The 17851-nt window shown below is 41.1% G+C and overlaps 1 protein-coding gene across 3 annotated transcripts in view; it reads left to right on the top strand.

The window, feature by feature from the left end:
- Window positions 1–17851, top strand: part of arid4b (AT-rich interaction domain 4B) — a 50876-nt gene that overhangs the window by 14493 nt on the left and 18532 nt on the right. For all 3 annotated transcript variants that reach the window (XM_042501782.1, XM_042501781.1, XM_042501780.1), the window contains exons 3-9: window positions 507–617; window positions 6142–6207; window positions 6514–6604; window positions 9033–9112; window positions 10079–10170; window positions 13108–13249; window positions 14536–14615. In XM_042501782.1, the coding sequence (XP_042357716.1) occupies window positions 507–617; window positions 6142–6207; window positions 6514–6604; window positions 9033–9112; window positions 10079–10170; window positions 13108–13249; window positions 14536–14615 (662 nt within the window). The remainder of the gene's footprint in view (window positions 1–506; window positions 618–6141; window positions 6208–6513; window positions 6605–9032; window positions 9113–10078; window positions 10171–13107; window positions 13250–14535; window positions 14616–17851) is intronic.

The following is a 17851-nucleotide window of genomic DNA, read 5'->3' as shown; positions in this document are numbered from 1 at the left end:
ATAAATATGTATATGTATGTGAGGTTAGGTGTTTTTTGGAGTGTCAGTGAAACATCCTCAGTAAATCCATCTTTACACTACATGAACCACAAACATCAGCTGCCCTCATCCACACACAGAAAAGTCTGTTCTCCCTGTGTACCCGACCCTCTGCAAATCTGTTCTTGAAGGGGGGAAAAAGGTTTGACAAACATCCAATGATGACACAAGATGGTGCTATGTGTTTCGGATAGCTTCTTCTTTGTAGTCATCAAAGCAGTAGTGAAGTGGCCTTTTTGTTTGCTCCCTCGGAGGCTTGTTTTCCAATACCCAGAGCAGATGGTATGTGTTTTCCATGGATGAATCACTGAGCCGGGTGGGTTTTGCATAGCTGGCCTACACTATGTGAAGCTTGTATGTGTGTCCTCCTGCCTTAGCTGTGAGAATACACCTGTGTCAGGGAGCTAAATATAGAAAAAGAACACTTTGAAATTTACTGCTTTCTTGTTTTATTTTTATTTCCTCAGACTCTGGAGGAGCCCCCCTACTTGACAGTAGGGACAGATGTGAGTGCCAAGTACCGAGGGGCTTTCTGTGAGGCCAAGATTAAGACTGCCAAGAGGCTAGTCAAGGCCAAGGTAAGTCACATTTCAAAGCGCTCATGATCCAAAATTAAAGATTTATTGTCTGTGTGTGTTGTGTGTGAAGTGGATTGCAGCGGGGCGAGGGGGCTCTTGTCTTTGTGCGAAGGGGCTACAGTCATGATCACACAGCTTACCTTAAACGCACATCCAGCGGTTAGATAGAAGATTCCAAAATTCCTTTGTAGACCGGGTTGCTGTTCGATTTTTAGACTGTGCATTTAAATTATTTTCTTGTCTCCAGTGTTGCCAAAAATCCAGCTGCGTTGCTTACATGCTGGAGCTCTACCACCTGGTTTAGATTGTTAGTACTGCTCATAGAGCTGAAACACTGATCAGGGCCCCAGCTGCGACAGACGCTGGGTCTGGCTTAGCCCACCAGGTAGCCATCACGTCCTCAGGCGTCCCTCTCGCCCACTGCTTTCACGTTTTGTCACGGGGGCGATGTGACTGCTGTCTCCCCATTGGTTTTCTGCCTCGCTGATGAAGGCATTGCATGATGCGCGTAGTACAGTATCTCATTTCCCCAGTGGGGCTGGAGCATCTGGATAATACAATAGAGACAGATCGCTTGTCTCTGGTTCTGCTGCGAGTGTGTGGGAGAAACAAAGATTGGATGCTGGCTTTTTCACTGTGTCAATGCACTGTAGTTCTCCCTGTTGAGACAAAAGAGCAGCGATGTTCTGTCATTCTGGCGCACCAGCTGAAATCATCAGATGACGTGCCTTTTTGTCTCACAGACAGAGACAAATAACACGACAAAGTAGACCATGTGATGCTCTTAGTTTAAATATTTTTGGGCTAAAGTGAAGCTAATAAGACAGTCTCAGCTCATAAATTAATTACCATACTAATTGGCCGAGTGTGGGGTTTGTTTTTGGGTAGCTGTAATAATGTGAATGTGAGCTCTGTTACACAAACGCAGAACATGGCAATTATTCAGTGGTTGTTGTGATTCTGAATATTCCACCGTAATGAATTCCTCTTTAGCTCTTTGGTTCATTAATCTCTGTCTGCTTGTTTAACAAAGTCGATGGTGGCAGCATATGGCGCCGGCGTCTTTTGAGTGATTTTAAAACCCAGCGAAAGATATGTGTGACATTCATATTTATGATGATGATCAGTACTAGAGGACCTGTAAAAGTTCAATTAACACCATGTCACTATCACTCACTGTGACACGTTCAGCGCATGTGTGATCAGTCAGGACGAACCCTATGGCACAGTAACAAGCGCTGTGTTAACAAAGCGAGTGCTGCATGACAGATTCACTCTTCACAGTGCATTTTTTAGTAGATTATTTTTTAATAAATTTGACTGCAGAGTACAAATAAAAGAATCTCTTAAATGAAAAAAAACACATCACTTTTCACTCTCAGAGCATTTGCAGATCAATCAAGGCAGTTATACACTGAATTTTGAATTTTAATATTTAAGATTTTTGCCCATGTACTGTGGTTCCACACTTTGAATAAAAAATAATGGCCTTCCACTGTTTGCTTTAAATAAATTAAGTGAATTTTTCCCATAGAGCCCTCTGATTTGCGGCAGTTTTAGTGCAGTCACAGTCAGTTGAAAGACATGTTGGAGATAAAGTGATGCAGATTTACAATATTGAAGTTTGTATTTATTTTATTTACAAGAACAAGGCACAGGGAGTGTGAGAAGACATCATTACATCTGAGTATGGTGATATTATGATTTGTAATGCTGTATGGAATCTCAAACACTGATTTTTGATTAAGTTTTTTTTGCATATTAATCATGGCAGTGATTCATTCTGTGTTGTGTTCAAACTCCTGGCCGCTAGATCCTTTAATGCTGTAATCTAACTTCAGCCATTTGATTTTTCCATTCCGATGTAAAAACATATCACTTGCGTCATTGCACTGTATATAAAGCTGAATGATGCATCTTCATTTCCTTCCACTGTGCAAAAACGAAAGTAAAATATCCTTGATATGGCCACAGTCATCTTGCCCTGTTGACATCACACGGAGACAAAGTAGTGATCTCTGTGGTATCGAGTTCTTACCCATATACACCCATCCAACCAGCAAATAACAAATTAAAAACAAACTTAAAGGAACATCACGTGCAAGAGCTACCAAAAATGACAAACGTGTCCTCTGATCTTTTAGCTTTGCTCATGTCCCATTCACTAACATGGAGGGGGCGGAGTTAATGACATGTACTGCAAGCAGCCACCAGGGGGTGTTAGAGGTGTTGGGAGTTGTCATGTCGTCCATCTTTATCACACAGTCCATGGCTAGTGTAAACAGAAAGTACACAGTACACAGTAATTAGATTTTTTTTTTGAAATCGCAACATATCGCTTTGCTTACAGTATTGCAATATATTGAATCATAACCCCTTTATCATGGGTGTAAATCACAAGTTTCTTCACAAAACAATATCATATCGATTCTGTGGACAATGAAACAATATTTGCTGATATCACAAAGTCTGTGTACAATTTTGATTCAATTTAATTCAATTTGATCGATGATATTAGTAAACATAAAGTATCGTCATTGTCTCTTTTCTGGGCTGCTAGCATCATTTAAGTGTTAACAAAGGTGTTAGCTTAGATGTAGATGACTTTGCATCTCTTTTAACCGGTGCCCCCTGAGCCAAGTGTTAAATTATCCATTTTGGTAACAATGAAGTTATCAACATGTAAAATCAGAACAGGAAAGGTTGACGAGAAAAGAGCAGAAAGGCTCCTCTTGGAGTGATGGTGACGGTGTGGAGGAAAAAACAAGTGAAACAACTTCAGCTGCTGTCATGTTTTATTTGAGCTTTCAGCAGCAGTCGGGGCCTGTTGTGAGCAGGGGATCATGTCCTTTTGCTGTTTGCATTTTCAAATTGTAAAAATGCTCTTTCCTAACCATTTTGATTTTAGTTCAGAGAAACATCCCGCAGCTCAGTAATATTTTCATGCTCATTGGAAAAAAAAGAAATACAGCCTTTGAGCTCCCCACAAAAACTATTCACATAAATTTGCCAGTGGCCCTTTTTTTTTTTTTTATCAGAAATATGGTTTCATATCTTATTCCAATATTTGTTGTTGAGTCTAAGTGGTTGTACAGTTTGTGTGTACAGTTACAAACTTCTGCTGAACAGTGCTGCAGGAAGCAAGCTCACACTTAGGAGGCTGCCGGGATGGCCAGATGTTATTAACGCTCTCTGGCTGAAGTTTTGGACAGCGAGAGTCATCCTCCCTCTGTCTGTGGCGAGCACAGCCTCCTGCTCATTCCTGTAAAGAAAGGGAGTCCTTTATTCCAGCGGGCAGGAATGTTATTATCTCCATAACTGGTGAAATGCTGCCTCGGGAAGCCTTTTATTCCTTTCTCTTCCATCCCTATTTTATGACCTGACAATTTAACAGCATCTTACAGTATGTATTCCTGTCATTCATTGTCTTGACGCAGCCTTCACAGCGAGGCTTTGATTGCTGTTTCTGCTGTTGTTATGTTTGAAAACCGACTCAAGAGAGCATTGTCTGAATTTGCTACCTGCAGGCTTGTTTTTAAGAGGCCGGGTGCTTAACATCTTTCTCTGCCCTCGTGTGGCGGCTGATTCGAAACTAAATCACAGTCAATAAAAGTGAGGCCAGTTTTCCATGATAATTATGTTACTATTTTACAAGCCTGTGCTCTCAAAAATTACTTTAATTTCCCTTAGGAAACGGAGACGAAGCACATAAGAGTATTGATATATCAACTAGGGAGGGGCATTTGTAATACTAAACAGATTCTGTGCCTCTGGCTGCTTCGACACTTTTCACACATGCTCTTTGGAAAATATGACAGTAAATGGCTCTGTGTGTGTGTGTGTGTGTGTGTGTGTGTGTGTGCACGCGCCCTGTGGTTGTTTCTGTCACTCAGTGTTGCCAGGTCGCCATGCAGATGCAAGATTACCACAGCATGATCAGATTATGATCTACCGTGGCTCACTTACGGGTGGCTGCAGTGGCAGACAAGTGGGGGATGGTCGGTTAATGGAGCCCTAACTATCGTAACAAAAATGCAGGCGCCAACAGATGCAGTGCTTTTGCCAACTGGGGGGTCAGTCACTCAACGATGCCAGCAATGAGCCATAAGCCCTTTTTACACACTGCTATGCAGTCCCTTCTGTGTGCCGCCTTTGCATGTTTACACAGAACCAAACAACAGTTGCATTGTGATACTCCAGTGTGTGTTTATAGATAGCACGCTGGCATCGTGGAAGCAAAAAAGGCGTGACATTTAACACAACAGCATCAACCTCTAGCCTGACATATAACATATGCATCGGCAGCACTTTATAAACAATAACAATTGCACAACATGGTAACAACAATCATTTGCAATCTGTTATACGGTGGCTGATCTCGTCCTCTGCTCAGAGGGAAAGGAGCTTCCTCACCCTTATTATTTTATTTTCAATGTGTTTACAACAGCATGAGAATCTGTGTGTTGCAGTAACTGTTGCTGGGGATTCGTCAGCTAATTCCTGTTTTTTAAAAAAAAATCTTGTACATTTGTGTGTGTGTCCCTTTTGTATCATTCTGTGCCCCTTTTAAAAATGTGGACGTTTTTGCTGGGGGTCCATGAATGCAGCGCAGTTGGAACTCTTTATGAGTCTTTTCCTCAGCAGCAGTTTGAGGAGTTCCAGCAGCCGGGTGGTTAACTGGTCTGTCGACCTGATCGGAGCTGTTAAAGTCAATGGATGAGAGGAGCAGCTGCTGCAGAAAGACAAGTGAAAGCAAACTTTTAGACCCAGCACAGTGAAGGGTTAAATTTCGCTTTCAAGGCACTCTGCTGCTCCTCCTGTGTCCCATGTGAGGTGTGCTCTGTAATAAATAAGAGAATGGTATACCGTGCCCCTAATGAACAGTCTAGCTGACGGCAGATGTTTTGATCGTGGCAGGCCGCCACAAATACAGGAATTCATTTGAAACCCTGTCTTCCCAATGTGCAGAAATTTTCGGCTGCATTTAAACCCCCTGCGTTGGGTTGCACACATAACAAGTTGTCAATATATCACACCAGTCCCCCCTGTAGTCCTGTCCTGCCAGCTGTTTTACATAGACATCATTTTGGTAATGTTATTACCTCCGCTCCTAAGATGAGACAACTCTGTCCCCCCATTCTGCTATTGTACCTTTATCACAGAACGGCTAGGCAGCATAATGGCACATGTTACACATCACATTCACTGAGCCAGTTTGTGACAGCAAAATATTTCCCGGCTTGAGCAGGCAGTGTAGAAGGGGCTATGGCTTCCCTAATGTCACCAGGAAGTTTCCACTTATCTCAAACCACAGTGATTCAAAGCAACAAACCTGCCTCACTGCCAAGTACTGTGTGAAAGTCTATCATTGTAATCAGTGCACCGCAGTTATAAAGTCCAGCAGCGTTAGCAGGGACGTGCTGGCTCTGAAGTGGAGGATTGATGTGGCCTGGTCAGGCCTCTGGGGAATTGTTTGTTTATCACTGTTACTGATTCTCCCCCCCTGTTGCCCCTCCTCCCACAGGTGACCTTTAAACCAGATCTGTCCACAGCGGAGGTTCATGATGAAAACATCAAAGGACCTCTAAAGGTAAGGCAGGAAAGATGGAGAAGCCCCACAGTCAGCTGGAACATCGTGGTAACACACATATTGTCGTTAATTACCCTTAAGCACTTCAGTTTTGCCTCTTTGGCTCAGACTGTGAAACCACAGTGAATGCAGAAAGAAAAGCACAAGAGAATCGGTCAATGAAGCATTCACTTTGCAATTTAATGTCAGTCGAATTTGATTCTTGTACCAGCGTCACAGTTCTCTCATTACTTCAGAGCGCATCATTAGATTTATCATTAGAAGCACATTAAAACGCCAAATAACAGCTGTGTGTCCGTCCCACAGGTGGGTGCTGTTGTAGAGGTGAAGAATCAGGATGGAGTTTACCAGGAGGCCACAATCAATAAGCTGACTGATGCTAGTATATATACTGTTGGTAAGTCAATAACAAACTGTTCACCTCTTCTTTTTCTCTCCCTACAGCTTCCTTTCAAAAAACATGTTCGTGTACAATCAGATTCCAAAGGGTTTCCTTAGTTTGTATTTACCTTTGCCCGAGTACTGTAATGAAAGTTGTTGCAAGACGCATCTTCAATCGATTCCTCGGCAAAGGCAATGAACCGAGTGTTTTAACACACAGTGCAGCAGGAGAAGATGCTATAGCTTACATAAAATAACTCAAATCTCCATTACAATCTCAAGCATTACTGTTTGTGAGATTCTGAAAATGTCTAGTGAAACTAAAACAAACTGGGGAGCCAAACTGCACATATTATTTATTGCATTAAGATAATATTCCAAAATATTGGCCAGTCTGAAGCAATTAATGTAGCAAAAAAAATCATGGAGAAGATAAACTTGTGAAATTTGTAAAGAAAAAGAACAAATGATGAGGTGGACAAATAACAAATTTTTTTGAGAAGTTTTCTTTTTCTTTGATAGCTTTCGAGGCAGATTGAGCCAAACTGTACTATGATGACTCAACATTGAGATATTTTAAAGAGTTATTGGCCGCACATCAGTATCAGCTGATATTTGCCTCGTTGACTACAATCGGCCTATCGGTAAATAAGATGCCATTTATTGGTGGCAGTTGCAGATGTTTTTCCAGTGTGACGCATCGATTCTTGATGGCTTAAAAGCAAAGCTAGATAATAACAATGTCTCATAGTCCCGCGTACAATGGAAAACTTGTTAGGGAAAAACAAAGATCTTTCTTAGGATGCTTTCGGGATAAAAGTAACAGTAAACTCACTGTTGTCGTGTTAACGAATGAACCGCATTTTTTCCCTGATGATGCTACGTTGTGATCAGCAAACTGACAGGAGGAGAGTGAGTTAACATTAGCTGTCAGCAGCGGCAATCTGGACCAAACAGCTCACAGAGGTTGCATTGAGTTACATTATGATGCGTTCAAGCTCTGTTCGGTAAAAGTGAGTATTGCGCGAAGGTAAATTACATTATCACCGTTTATTCAAGTTAGTTTATGGTGAGAATCTTAAATTAATACAGTTGTTTGAGGAAGACATTTTGGATTTCACAGCACTATAAAATACATATTCGCGAGGGGATTATAATAAAATTGCTTTTCTAGCAGCAGATTTTCATGTGAAAAGGCGTTATTTTAAAAGTTGATTCATAAATGTGTGTGATTGAATTTGCGCTAATTCAAAGGTAGTGTAACAGAGGGCTTTTTACTTTAAAAAGGTTTAGGTATTTCTTTTCTTAAATTAAGATTTCTTTGTTTCCTTGGCATAAGACGGGAAAAAATACCAACACAGAAGAAATAAACAACAAGAAAAAAGCATCTGAATCAATATCTGCCCAGAGTTCACAACTGGTGCATCCCTGTTCAACAACATAATGTAACAAGTAAGAAGTTCTGGTGAATGCTGCATGTAGGGCTGCAATTACAGTTAACTTTTTTATTTATTAATATGCCAGCTTTATTTTTCAAATAATCAATCATTTGGTCTATAAAATACAAAATATGGTGTCACAATTTTGCAGAGCCCAACATGACATCCTCAATTTTTGTTTTATTTTAAGCAGTAGTCCAAAACCAAATTTAATAATGAATAAAACAGAGCAGATTGTCATATTTGAGAGACTGGACCCAGAAAATCTTTTGGAATTTTTTTTACAATGTGTAATTGCGTGTCTGCGAAGAGTACACAGCGACAGTGTTGGATAATCCAAAATATACAGAGTATAGACTGCTGCTCAGATCTGGAGTCTCTCGGCAGCTGCTCGTCACTTGAGAGTGCCCGTGGGGGTTTTCCCTATCTCGAAACACTCGCCTTGGCACATTTTTATTCTTTTCATTCATCAACAAAAACATGAGTCACTGTTGAAGTTACCTCGAGTGTTTTTCCCTCATTGTTGTCGCCAAGTACATTTCAAAGAGCGATGAATAATGGAATTTGATGATTTACACATCTGGGTTTATCTTTGGGAGCGACGGGGCTGAAAGGAAGGTTCCTTGAGTTCTTTAATAAGATATATATTATGCATGCTTATTGTAAAAGTCAGTCCGTGGAGATTTGGTATCAGTTAATGCATAAATAAAATCAATAAATCCTCAGACACTTCCCCACGTCTCTTTTATTTCAGTATTTACTCCACTCAGTCTAGCAGAGGGTCCTTGAAGCTGTAATAAAGCTGCGAGCTGAAAGCGACCGACTGCTGCAGGAATCTATACAAGCCTGAAAACACAAGCATCATTTGTTTTTAACATATCATAAATCAAGCAGACATTTTGTAACCGACACAGGGGTTTATTTGTGTTTAAGTGTGTGTTTGTGCGGGTTTTGGACTCTCTGCCCACATGCAGCAGCCTAATAGTTTGTGTCTCATCCTTGCAGTGTTTGACGACGGCGACGAGAAGACCCTGAGGCGTTCCTCTCTCTGCCTGAAAGGAGCGCGTCACTTTGCAGAGAGCGAGGCAAGTATTGTGCTGTCCTGCAGCTCTGAAACCAGCCGCATTTCTCAAGTTTTCTAGGGAAGCAAAGATTATTTTATAGTTTTCTTTTAGTGTTATTTACACTATAAAATCTGACAAGTTGGTCTTACTTAAAAAAGAAGTCTAGGAAATCGATTGCCTTGGAAAATTTGAGTAAATATAACTATGGATCTTAATTTATATTTACTTTATATCTGTTTGTTACTTTTAGTTAAAATTAGCTTACATTTAATTAATTTTGTGAAGTTCGTGCAACTTAAAAATGACAAATTTCAATAAATCAGTGTTTTTAAGTTTTAGCAACTTCAGTGAATCAAGTAGACTTTGCTATATATCTCTATTATGCTGGATGCAAGCTAGTCAATTACATTTGTATTTTCATGAACTTGTTAACAAAACAGAACTGGCAGATCTCCAAACTTCAGCATTGGCAAAATCCTCTTTGTGATTATCAAGTTAAATCAGACTGTTTTGGTTTACTGACATTGTTGTCACTTAGAAAGAGCACATTCATTTCACTTGTCATTTTTAGGTTGTAACAACTTGACAAAATTAAGTAAAAACAGCTAAATTTGAAGTAGAAGTAGATATCAATAGTTATATATACTTCCCTTTTTATAAGGCAATCAGTTTTCAGAATGATTTGAAGTAAAATCAGCTTGTCAGATTTTATAGTGCAGTCACCAGCAGTCCCAAATCTATACTCATTCAAATTAAAGCGCTGCTTATGAATGATTCCCACACTGGCATTTAGAAGTTTAGCTGCAAGATATTTCCAGGAAACTGATATCACAGCAGAGCTGCCATATGTAAATCCCTCCGTTTCTAGCTGATGAAATCCCATGAAGAGAATTTCTTCCAGGTATACAAGATGAATCTTTTGTCTCCCAATTGAATGCCTGACAAGGTGGCGCTGAGACTCTTTTCTGTTGTTTGTCTCCCCTGCAGACACTCGACAGACTCCCTCTCACCAACCCTGAGCACTTCGGCACACCTGTCATCGGCAAGAAGGGCAACCGCGGCAGACGATCGAACCCGATGTGAGTATCGCCCTCCGTCTCTGTACATCCTGGAGGGCTCATATCAAACTTCATATATCAGAGTTGTGTGATGCTGCTGGGGAGGGATGCTCTGTAGCAATCCACCGTCATCATTAACAGGCTCCCTCGTTCTTAATACTCTGACAGCAGTTGAAATGAAAGATTTACTCTCATCTCCATCCCCTCATAAACAGTGCCTAGGGCCTTGGAGTAAGAGAGCCTACTCGCCTTCTCCAGCTCCTTAATCACGCCGGGCTCCTGTGTGCACGTGCATGCGGGACAGGCAGAGTTATAACGGCAAGGTCCTGCTGTATTTTACTGTTTTCCCTCCTCCTTTGACTCAAACGTTCCAGTGGGTGTTTTATGCTCTGATGTGCCTACTCCTGTGAGACTGCAGAGTTTTCATCTGGGAGTAGGAACTGCTGAGGGCTTTTTGGCACTGGGTATAATTGTGGCTCCTCTCTGTTATGAAGAGGACACTCTGCTACATAATCTCATTCTCTGACACCCCTCGCTAATGGCACTCAGAGAAAGTCAATATTGCTCTAAACATTGATGCAATATTGACTTGGAACTGTCCCAGCTGCACATTAGCACCTTGGACCTGTTGTCTTCCTGTGCAGTAAAAGTGTCTTAATTCTTGAATTACAAGGCTTGACATTGTGGTAGAGAGTGAGATTAAAAAGAGGATTTCTACATTGCGTGTTTTATGAGATAATTTCTTCCTCTGTTAATGGATGAGTTCAACAGAAAAAAAAGAGCTAGCTTGGCTCAAAAGTAGAAGAATCCGCAGGCTATCACGTCTAAATGTCACCAGTTAGCGCGTTATATCTTGTTTGTTTAACTGAGGTTTCCAGGGAAGCAGCAGAAAGTTACTCCAGGAAGTAACTGCTCCCAGCCAGGAAATAGTCTGGTGGATAACCCCCAGTAGAACCACAATATGCTGTTCTGACACTGCAGCACATGAGATTTAATGTGCTGGTGAGCTCTAGAGGCACTGGTTGTATCATTTAGCTGCTGTTGGACAGAGCTAGGCTAGATGTTTGCTCTGTTTCTGTTGTCTGTGTTAAGCTAAGTGGCTGCTGGCTCTAGCTTCATGTTTAGCGTATACATGGGCATGGTTTCTAGCTAGTCTGCACCAGAAATAATAATTGTTTAAACTTATTGTTTGGATAGAAGAGGAAAATGGAAGAAGTTTGGATCGGCATGCTAGACTAAAGTGCAGTTCTGAAAATCTCTCTCTCTCTCTCTCTCTCTCTCGAGATGAGCTGTGATGTTAAATTTCTCATTTATTAAGTGAGATGTAGAGTTGTAGAGATGCCCAATAATAATCATCGATGTCGGCAGATATCGGTAATAAAATGAAATATTGGAGTTGGCCAACATGCTGATTTCTGCTGATGTCTCGAGCTGATAATTTTTTTTAATTGACAAAGTGAACTTGTAAATAACATCAACCCTAAGTTGAAGTATTTTTCTTATTTTGCACAGTGAATGAATATTACATACACTAAAAAGCATTGTATTTTATGTCTCCATCTGCCGGGTGGCCATAACGATAATAGTCTGCAGAATATGATGTTGATTCCACTACAGAGGAGATCTGATGATCACTAAAATTAGGCGAGGAAAAAAGTGTATATATTAATATCAATCGTCGGCTAAATTAGTTGTTATATATCAGCATATCAGATATCATCAAAAAATCCAATATCGTGAATCCCTAGTGAGTTGTTGTCAGATACAATTATGTGCAGTGTTCATAATGCACGGTGCAGCCACACGTTACAGCAGCATTTAAAATGCAACTTGATTGTAAAAAAATGTAGTTAATGATTTCCAATGGCTGTTATATGGCAAAAAAAAACTGGACAAATCATGCTTAATTTTGACAGTTTTCTGAGACTTTTCTTACTTTTAGACTAGTCCAAGTTTAAACTTAGATGCAACATCGGGGAAATTAGTCTTTAAGAACATCACTAGGCTACAAAGTGGTAAGAGTGGTTTTGATCTCATCTAACTTCCAGCAAGAATGCAAATGATTGCATTTTCAAAAAATGTTGCACTATCCCTTTAAATTACAGTCTCAGCAGTAAGGGGAACTGGCAGACATTCCCCACAACATTAGTCGTTATATGTGGATCAAAATCTTCCCCACATGAATGGTCTTTCCTTCATTGAGCAGCTAAAGTGCTTTGTTTATGACTTTGATTCACAGCTTAGTTGTTGTTGTAGTAGTAGTAGCAGACCGGCTGATTTACTGCTCTTGAGTCGTGCCAAACAGTGTGCGTGTGTGCGTTTGTTTGTGTGTGTGTGTATATGTACATAGAGTTGTGCTCAGAGCAGACCCAGTGAGGCATAAAAAGAGGACGAAGGATCTGTTTGCCTGCTGGTGCTGCTTGCACAATCACTCAGAGACACTGCTGCCTGTCTGCCGGCCACAGCCGGAGCGTCAGGATGACTGTCAGACAGCAGAGAATGAGCCGGCTCGTCAATACACTGATCCTAATGAGTGGGCTCATCAGTGGAGCTGGCCTTATGTTGCGCCGTACTACATAATGATAAGACCGGACAGGTTTTGTTGTGCTGTTGGGAGACTTTTTAATGTTAAATGAGAAGATGGTTAGCAGAACTCCTGTGCCTGCCTGTACTGACAGAGACCAGTGCACGCAATGTTATTTTCCCTAATATGTTTATACATATAGCATGGATTTAATATGAAATGCCAATATCTTTGCAGCTTTATGAACTGCCATAATATGTTTTACACAGTCGTGCTACACTTGTTGATAGAAGCAGAGATAAGGTGATAGCTTTTATCTAGATCAAATTTACCAGATGACATGAATGTCAAATAATGTATTTATGAACATCCACATGCTCACTTTACCTTTCTAAATCACAGTCCTCCGAGTAAACCATCCCTTTCTCCCACAGTCAAGAAGAAGAATTGTCTTCGTCCTCCAGCGAAGAAGAGGAGAGCGACCAGCGGCAGAATGAGGATCTGTTCGGCAAAGTGGTCTGTGTGGAGGGGGTTATCACCGGGGACAAAAAGAAGACCACGTGGTATCCTGCTCTGGTGAGCTCATGGTCTCCCTTACTTCTCTGTTCTCTGCTTCATCTCTGTGAGGAAACAGGGACCGCTGCTGTTGCTGCTGCTGCTGCTGCTGCTGGTCCTCCATCACACTCACAGCATTGTGCCAGTTCATCTGCTTATGTAACCTCAGCCCTCAGCAGGATGACTTTATTGCATTATAACTCACCCACTATGATATTACGGATGCGTCTTATTAGCATATTTTTAATAAGACTAACTTTTTTCTGTCCGTCTTCTGTAGTATCAAGAAATTTCAGAAAGCAAGACTCTTATTTTGAAGGAAAAAGACTTGTTCTCGCTGCAGCGTGAAACATAAACACTAGTTTGATGTCTTCACTCTTTTACAATCCATTTGTTCCCACCCACCCTTCATTCTCAGCCACAGTTAGCGTGCTATGAAATGGTGACAGGCGTTGTTTGTTTATGTAAGTGTTACAAGTAGAGCTGGGAGAATGGGTGAGGGTGGGGAAAGCTATCCCTTTAACTCTGTAGTCAGCAGGGCCCCGCCTCCAGGGTTTGTTGTTCTTGGCTTGCTGTTGACTGAGCTCCACGCCGCCTCCCTGTGACAGCCCAGAGAAGTGCAACACACAGTGGCTTATCATTGTTTACGCTGGGACGGTACAGCAGAGGGGTGGAGTAGTACACTGGTAGATATCTCATGCAACAGATGATAAATGGTATTACAAACAGTGAGCTCTCATGTGGCCCGGTTAAATAAAATTTAAAAGAAATGGGTCTCCGTGCTTCTGGGGACTTTCATTTTTGCAGCATAAGTGCCTCTGAGGGAAATGGCATCACAGGGCGAACGTGAGTCATTCAAGTAAAAGCATCCACCCTGGAGGAGTGTGTGTGTGCTGTACATACAGAGCGAGCAGCAGCAAGCAGGCAGAGTCCTGCCGGAAATCAAATCTCCATAATGGCACTGCTGCCTCCTGTGGGTTAGACCCTGGCACTGGAACAACTCCCACTGTTGTGCTCCTCAACTCCAGCAAACAACGGTGGGCAACAGGCTACGAGTGGGCGCGCACGCCTTACACATCGCTCTTCATCCCACTCGCTTGTTTGTCTTTGTTTCGTAGACAGCATATTTTGTAATCCATCAGCGTGGCCTTTTACTGAAACGACTTTAGTCATTGACTCATATGCTGACACCCCCCCCCTTGTTTCCTCCACTCTACTCTACACACACACACACACACACACACAAACTCAAACTCGGTACCACCTCATCTGACCTTGTGACTGTCTCTTGTCTCTTGTGCAACAAGGTCATCTCCCCAGACTGCCATGAAGACGTGACTGTGAAGAAGGACAACATCTTCGTCCGCTCTTTCAAGGATGGAAAATTGTGAGTCATCAGTAATGAAAATTCAAAACCATATTTGCACCATGTGTGGAGGAGAGCTACAGCAGTGATTACCAGCAGGTTATTTGACAGCATCATCATCAATTAAATGTCCAGTGTATAGGATTTAGGGGGACATTTTGGCAAAAATGTATATATTTAGTATATATATTAAGTGTTTTCTTCAGTGTGTAATCACTTAAAAAATAGAATGAGCCCTTCAAATAGATAAAGGGAGCAGGCGCTCATCCACAAAGTCTGCCCTGTTGCACTGCGATGTTTCTTCAGTGTCCCAGAAGACGGACCAAACTCTAGCTCTAGATAGGGCCAATCATGTTTTTTGCACCACTGTAGTTAACATTTCCTTTCACAATGAGGAACACAGGAAAAACACAGATTTTCCAAGTGAAACTACTTTATTCAGTGTTTTTCCCAGTTGATATCATTGGGTCCTGGAGAGGAAAATACCTCTGAGGATAATTCGGCTCCTGGTAAAAACATCATCAGAACAGCCTTGGAGAAACTCTCTTTTGTAATGTGAAGCAACTTTATTTGTTGTTTCAACTGGTTTAAAAAAACCTCCTGAACAATGAACACTGAGGGAATCCTAACCGGGCGTTCACACTTGGCACATGGGAAAAGTTTCACTTGGTTGCAATCTGCAATTATCATCACTAGATGCCACCAAATCCTTTCAATCGTACACACTGCTCTTTTAATATGCTTTGATCTACTTATGCAGTCAATAAAAAGTCAACATTGCACAAAGTAAGGCCTTAGTATTGTGGAGTAATTGTTAACCAAAATACTATTAAATTCATGTTGAACAAAATAGTTTTATTGAGAAGCTGCGACAAGTAAATGTTTGTCACTTGATAAATGATCTAAGTAGCTCTTGATTCATTTTCTGTAAGTCATTTAACCAACTATTTATCCAGAACTAGTGTAAAACATCCCCAACAGGAGTCTGAGTGTTTTAATTGGAAATCTGTGCAGTGAACCCTTACAAAAAGAAGCGCATGCACTGCTCTGTAACAAAGCTCTTGTTAGAAGTGCACTTTGTGACATGTGGCTGCACAATAGAAGCAAATATTTTAGATAATTGTGCTGCTTTTTTCCTCTTTTTCGTGTCTTTTGTGCATTTATTGTAATGTAGCTCAAACCTCCCTGTCATGACAGATCTCCATTATTATTATTTAACGGAGTTTTACCAGATCACATTTCCACATCTTGACTAATTAAATATGCATGTTGAAATGATGCGCTTGTTTGTAGCTTTAGAAAAATATCACCTCAGATGCTCCAATAAGACTTCAGATACTGTGTGTCTTCCCTGGATCTGTTATATTGTTTGTCCTGAGGCTGTGAGTTACCGGTGAGCTCAGGCAGTGTAGCTTCCCTGCAGCCTGCCCTTGGCGTGGAACCACACAGCCAGATTGTTTTGTCTGTGGCAAAGAGAGGAAGAAGACCTGTCAGGAGTCTGCACTCAGCTGGTGGTTTGTAACAGCAGCCTCTGTATGTGGGTAGAAACATAGCCCACACTCGACAGAAATTAATCTGGCGTTTGCTCACTGTTGCAAACTCTAGTTTTCTGTCCTCTTGAATTCCATTGATGACAGAGCGGCCTTGAGTCTGCTTTCCTTAACAGATACTCTGCGTAACTCATCAGCACGACCCTTAATCTGCAGCTAAAGACAATTTGCCGTGTGAAAAGTGCCTTTTATCGCTTGTATTTTGGCTAATAGTGAGGTGAAGGGTAGAGCAGATGAGAAGGATAAGATAAGAGATGATAAATCGGAGAAGAACTAGGAGTCATATACCTGTGAAGTATTTCCTCTCTGAACATGGGCTCCCTGTGATGGCTTTTGCTGCAAATTAAATCGCACTGTAGCGGTTTTCCTTTCTGCTCTGTAGCCATCTGATTTCACTCGGTGAAGTCAGCACGGTGTGTCCGCAGGAAAACGCAACAAATAATAATGTGAGAAGTCGGAAAATCTATATCACTGTTAATGAGATTTTCCCTCCAATCCTTTTGCTTTTGTGTGGACGGAATAACAAAGATGAGAAGCGCATATCATTGCCGTTACTCATCATGTGTGATGTGATGCACCTGTCTGATCCTGCCTCTTTGTGTCTCGTTATAGTCGATTTAGCACAGGTTTTGCAAGTTTATACATTTTCTGAGAGAGAGCAAGGCTTGCAGCGGCATTGTCATGTAATCATTGACCAGATCTGGCAGTGTAATGATCTGTGATAATGTTCACGTGCATCAACACCAGCTTCAGACTGTCTCTACCCTCTTTTTTGCCACAATTTGTACAATGCGACACTATTTCCCGTAGCCCTTTTTGTGCTTATGCACCACTCGTCTTGGTTTATTATTCCACATTTTATCATTTATGTCAGCCTCTTTTGTCTATTATTACCCAGTTATTCTAACATGCTGCTCCCTGTGTGATTTGTTTTTTGAAGAGGGGTCACATCCCTAAGCCATGTGACCTTTTCCCGCACAGCACCGAGGTCAGCGTGTTCGTGTCCCTCTGGAGACCTTGGTATTGTTAGTGATAACCATTCAACGTTGCCTTTCAAAAACAATGGCTTTGGAAAACAGTTTTTTTTAGGGAAAGTGAGGTCACATCCACAGGGGAGACTGGAGTTTTCAGGAAGCGGTTGCTCTTATATAGTTAGATATGATCACCATAGTAACAATGGAAACACAAGCTGCTTCTATTTTTCTCATTTGCTCGGCTTGCAAACTCGTGTGTGCTATAGCTGCACACACAGTTTGATTACTGTGAGCAGGTTTTTCAATAAGACTCTCACTAGCAGTTAAACAAAAATGAGATATACTATGTGATATACACTATATTCTGAAGTAAACGACTCCTCTTTCATATCCTGTAAAATATTATTCAGTATGTACACTCATGTCTTTCTTGAAAATGAGATCCCAATCTAAATGGAATTTATGTAATTTCTTTAAGGTTATACAAATATGTATAAACTGGGCTTAGAGGTGTAAATTGTAAATATTGTGAACAGCAGCATATATTTGGAAACTAAAGCTCATTTAGTTTAGCAGTTCAATAATTTGCTTGCTTCACCTTCACCAGCTAGCAGTGATGTGGAGCCAGTGAAGAACACCAGATTTTGAATAAAACATAAATTAAAAGATAAAGTTTCTTCAGGAGTTTCTGCAGCATTTTATTTTGGGTGTTATTTTGGGTGGCAAGGTGTCT

The sequence above is a fragment of the Plectropomus leopardus genome, chromosome 15 (genome assembly GCF_008729295.1).
Source record: "Plectropomus leopardus isolate mb chromosome 15, YSFRI_Pleo_2.0, whole genome shotgun sequence".
NCBI lineage: Eukaryota > Metazoa > Chordata > Actinopteri > Perciformes > Serranidae > Plectropomus > Plectropomus leopardus.
This window is presented reverse-complemented; position numbering and strand designations above follow the sequence as displayed.